Source organism: Rattus rattus, chromosome 5 (assembly GCF_011064425.1).
Source record: "Rattus rattus isolate New Zealand chromosome 5, Rrattus_CSIRO_v1, whole genome shotgun sequence".
In the NCBI taxonomy this organism is placed as follows: Eukaryota; Metazoa; Chordata; class Mammalia; order Rodentia; family Muridae; genus Rattus; species Rattus rattus.
In genome coordinates, this window is record NC_046158.1 from 13,158,085 (window position 1) to 13,163,581 (window position 5,497).

General features: G+C 40.2%; 1 protein-coding gene across 1 annotated transcript; it reads right to left on the reverse strand.

The window, feature by feature from the left end:
- Positions 1–4,115: 4,115 nt before the first annotated feature.
- Positions 4,116–5,054, reverse strand: LOC116900112 (olfactory receptor 1J4-like). The gene has a single exon (XM_032901889.1). The coding sequence runs from the start codon at positions 5,052–5,054 to the stop codon at positions 4,116–4,118; it is 939 nt and encodes a 312-aa protein (XP_032757780.1).
- Positions 5,055–5,497: the final 443 nt, after the last annotated feature.

Sequence of the window (5,497 nt, forward strand, 5' to 3'; positions counted from 1 at the left end):
GAACAAAAGTACTCACAGGAGGAAATATGGAGAAAAAGTGTGGAGCAGAGACTGAAGGGAAGGCCATCCATTGACTGCCCCACTTGGGGGATCCATTCCATATGGACACCAAACCCAGACAATATTGCAGGTGCCAAGAAGTACATGTGGACAGGAGCTTGATATAGTTGTTCTCTGAGAAACTCTGCCAGAGCTTGACAAATACAGAGGCAGATGCTGGCAGCCAACCATTGAACTGAGAATGGGGTCCCCAATGGAGAAGTTAGAGAAAGGATTGCAACCCCATAAAGAACAATATCAACCAAACAGAGCCCCCCAGAGCTCCCAGGGACTAAACCACCATATCCCAAGAGTACACATAGATGGACCTACGGCTCCAGCTGCATATGTAGCAGAGGATGGCTTTGTTGGGCATCAATGGGAGGAGAGGCACTTGGTCCTGTGAAAGCTCGATGTTCCAGTGTAGAAGAATGTCAGCACACAGAGGTGGGAAGGAGTGGGGGGGCACCCTCACAGAAGCAGAGGGAGGGGGAATGAGTAGTGGGTTTCTGGAGGGGAAACCAGGACAGGGATTACATTTGAAATGTAAATTTTAAAATATTCTATATAATAAAAAATATAACAAAAAAAATACTTGGAAACTCAAAATCCTAGAGTGAACCAGGTGACTAGGGACTGAGAAACTAGACTGTCCAGTTTGTCTCAAGCTTCTTACTGTTATTGATGGTGCTTTGAAGAATCTGTTGACTATTTTCTCTTCTCAGATGATGTGAGATGCCCCTCCAGTGGATTTTCTAATTTACCTAATGTGGTTATTTCCCCAACATTAAATAGACTGTATAGGTTTTTGTCTAGATTCATTTATCAGAAAAATAAGGCTCATTTAAGGAGCATTTTGCAAAATAATTTTAAAATACAGAGTTACAAATGTTAAATACTAGAAAGGATGGGCACAATAGAATTGCATCCAAATGTGGAGGAGCTATTCCCTGAACGACATTTGCTCCTCAACTCTCACCTCTAAGTATACTATACTTGCTTATATTATAACAAAAAGATTCCACACTATAGGGCAAGGACACTTGCTCAACTATGTTCATAGAAACTTTATTCATAATAGCCAGAAACTGGAAATAATCTAGATGTTCCTCAACTGAAGAATGATAAAGAAAATGTGTTACATCCTCACAGTGGAAAACTATTCAACTATTAAAAACAAAGATATCATGATTTCTATAGGTAGATGGATGGAACTTGAGAATATCATCCTGAGTGAGGTAACTCAGAGCCAGAAAAATACTTTCAAGTGTACTCACTTAAAAGTAGACATTAACCATAAAGTACAGAACAACCATACTACAATCAGAAACCCAAAGAAACTGGGTAATAAGGAAGTCCCAAGGGAAAATGTGCAAAATTCATTCAGAAGGAAAAACAAAATAGTCATTGGATGTAGATGGAGAGGGAGAACTGAGGAAGAGAGGAAGAGAGGAGGGGAAAAGTGATAGTGATCAGGTTTGGGGAGCAGGCAAGAGACGGCTGAGAATGGAAACATTTTTCTTTTTTAATATTTAGTTTTTATATTAATCAAAACATAATTACAGAATTTTTCCAACATTTTGCCCTACCATTTCCAACATGCCTACCCTCAACTCATTCCCTCTCAAACTGATGGTCTCATTTTCCTTGGTTATTATTGTTACATATATAGAAACATAAATATTCAAATAAGCCAAGAGACCAAAGATACCAGCCATGGTTACTATACTAAACAAAACTCTCAATAAACATGATATTCTATGACAAAGACAAATTTAAACAATATCTATCTAAACAAAACACAGCCCTATGGTAGGTCCTAGAAGGAAAATTCCAATCCAAGGAGTTAATTACATGCAAGAAAAGACGTGCAATAAATAATCTCACAGAAGAAAAGCAAAGGAAGTGAATTACACACACACAAACACACACACATGCACACGCACACGCACACACACATAAAACCAACAACAACAAATAAAATAACAGTAAGATATCAAAAGATGGAAAGATCTCCTAGGCTCATGAGTAGGAAGTATTAACATAGTGAAAATGGCCATCTTATTTGAAGCAATCTACAGATTCAGTACAATCTCCATCAAAATTCCAACACAATTCTTCATAGACATAGAAAAAGCAATTCTCAACTTCATATGGAAAAAGCAAAAACCCAGGGTAGTCAAAACAAACCTAAACAATTCAAGAACTTCAGTAGGAATCACAGATAGCTCGGGCTCTAAGATTAACTACTGATAAATGGAACTTCATGAACCTGCAAAGCTTCTGTAAAGCAAAAGACACTGTCAATAGGACAAGCAGCAGCCTACAGATTGGGAAAGGATCTTCATCAATCCTACATCTCTGACATAGGGCTAATATCCAAAAAGTATGAAGAACTCAATAAGTTAGACACCAACAACCAAAACAAGCCAATTTAAAAATGACTGAGACAGAGGCAGATACTTATACTCAACCATTGGACTGAAGACAGGGACCCCTACAGTTGACTTAGGGGAAGGATTGAAGAAGCTGGAGGGGAAAGCCACCCCATAGAAAGACAGGCAGTTTCAACTAACCCAGACAGGGAGCTCCCAGAGACTGAACCACCAACAAAGAACATACACAGTCCAGTCTGAGGTCCCTGGCATATATAGCAGAGGTCTGTCTAGTCTGGCAATAGGAATAGATGAGCTTAATCCTCAAGAAACTTGAGACCCCAAGGAAGAGGGAGGCCAGATTGGGGGGTTAGCACCTTTTCAGAGTTAAGGGGAAGAAGGAATCAAATGAGAAACTGCAGGAGGGGGCACAGGAAGGGGGCAACAACTGGAATGTAATTAAATAAAATAATTAAAGGTGTTTTTTAATGAGGTACAGAACTAAACAGAAAATTCTCATCAGAGAAATCTCAAATGGCTGAAAAGCATTTAAAGAAACATTCAAAGTCCTTAGTTATCAGGGAAATTCAAGTCAAAATAACTCTGAGATTCCATCTTATAACCATCAGAATCCCTAAGATCAAAAACTCAAGAGACAATATATGCTGTCGAGGATGTGGAGCATTGCTGGTAGGAGTGCAAAGTTGTACAACCACTTTGGAAATCAATTTGGTGGTTTCCCAGACAACTGGGAATAATAGTTCTACCTCAAGACCCAGATATACAACTCTGGAGAATATACCCAAATGATGCTCTACCATCCCACAAAGACACTTGCTCGACTATGTTATAGCAGCTTTATTTATAATAGCCAGAAGCTGGAAACAACCTAGATGTCCCTCAACTGAAGAATGGATTTAAAAAAGAAAATGTGGTACATCTATACAGTGGAATAGTATTCAGCTATTTAAAAAAAAAAGACATTGTGAATTTGCAGCCAAATGAATAAAACTTGACAATATCATCCTGAGTGTGGTAACCTAGTCCCAAAAGGATAAGCATGGTATGTGCTCACTGGCAAGTGGATATTAGCCATAAAATACAGCTACCATGCTACCATCCACAGACCCAAAGAAGCTAAATGAGAAGGAAAGCACATGCGAAGATGCTTGAATCTTACCTAGGAGAGGGAATAAAATAGTCATAAGAGGCATATGGAGTGAGGGAACTGGGAGGGAGAGGAACTGGGGAGAGGAATAGAAGACTCAGGATCGGGTGTGGGGAAGGACAGGAGAGATGGCCATATGGCTATAAAAATGAATGGAAACCTGCAACTGATGGGGGTAAGAAGGAGGGGCCATCTCCAGGAGGAAACAGAGACCTGGGATAAGGGAGGCTGAATTATGTAGGGTGATAAGCAAGCAAAGACTATTGATAGAGATCAAAAAAAAATTCAACAACCAACTTTGAACCAGCTGACATATTAAGAACACTGTACAGGTCCTAAGATGGAGCCTACCATTAGTGAGTCCCTAAGGTACCAGAACCACATCAAACAAACAGAAAAAAACCAGAAAATCCAGCACATAACAATATAATGAGATATATAATTGTATTATACTAAACACAAGAAATATCATGTATATCATAATTTTAGGAAATATACAACTAAGTGTTCAAAATAAGTGGGGTGAATATCTCTCACTTAAAGCAGCTGATCCTAGTGACTACTATTTCTAGAGCCTGTTTTATATCTCTGTTCCTCAGGCTGTAGATGAAAGGGTTCAGCAAGGGTGTGACCACTGTATAAATTACAGAAGCAACTGTGTCTTTGTCGCTGGAGTTCTGGAATGAAGAGAAAAAGTATTCACCTGCAAGTGTCCCATAGTACAAAGATACCACAAGGAGATGGGAGGCACAAGTAGAAAAGGTTTTAATGAATTTCTTTGTGGAGGGAGGCTTCAAGGCAGTGCATCCTATGAGAATATAAGAGCCCATGATGCTACTCAGAGGCAGGATGAAAAGTAAGCCTCCTTCAGTGAAGATGACTAGCTTATTGAGGGAGATGTCCGAGCAGCTCAGCTTCAGAAGGGCAGTGAGGTCACAGAAGAAGTTGTGTATGGCATTACTGGCACAGAAGGACAGTTGGATCAAAAGGAGGGTGTGCAGCAGGGCATGGACACAGCAGAAGAACCAGGACGCAGCAACTAGACAGACACAGCGCTCCTCCCTCATGACAGTGATGTAGTGCAGTGGATGACAGATGGCCACATATCTGTCATAGGCCATCACTGCGAGAAGGAAATTGTCCAGGCAGCCAAACAGAACAAAAAAATACATCTGAGAAATGCAGCCCTTGTAAGAGATGGAATGTTGACGAGCCTGGATATTCATCAGTATTTTAGGGACTGTAATGGATGAAAGGGAGATGTCAGAGAAAGCCAAGTGGCTGAGGAAGAAGTACATGGGGGTGTGGAGGTGAGAGTCCAGCCTGATGAGCAGGATGATGAGCAGGTTCCCCAGCACTGTGGTCAGGTACATGGCCAGGAACAGAGTGAAGAAGACATTCTGCTGCTCTGGTCTGATGGGGAGCCCCAGGAGGAGGAACTCGGACACAGTGCTCTGGTTCTCCCTCCTCATGCTGAGACTTAGAAACAATAAAACACCAGTGAGCGTGGCCATCACATTACTGCAACTATCCTTCCTGTATGATTCTTCTTTGCTTTAGATGAAAGTCCTCAGTCTGCACATAAGGCTGGAGAATTTGTCACAATCTGATTTCTACTTGCTTTCTACCTAAAAGTAGTTTCTTTTGGCAGTGCCCAATTGACTTAAATGCCACTTTCTTATCCACATTACAATAATAAAAATCTTGGCATTCACAGGCTACACAACACATGATATGTGTAGCTCATTTTAAATTTATATGTGGGAGGATTTTTGCTTGATTTGAAACAAATATAATCCCACTTTTCTAAACATTTATTGGCAAATATTATAACAGTGATAATTTCATAGAAATATTTTTATTTAAGTGTGCCATGTGTCGTGTTCACCTTCATACTCCTCCACACGCACCAATT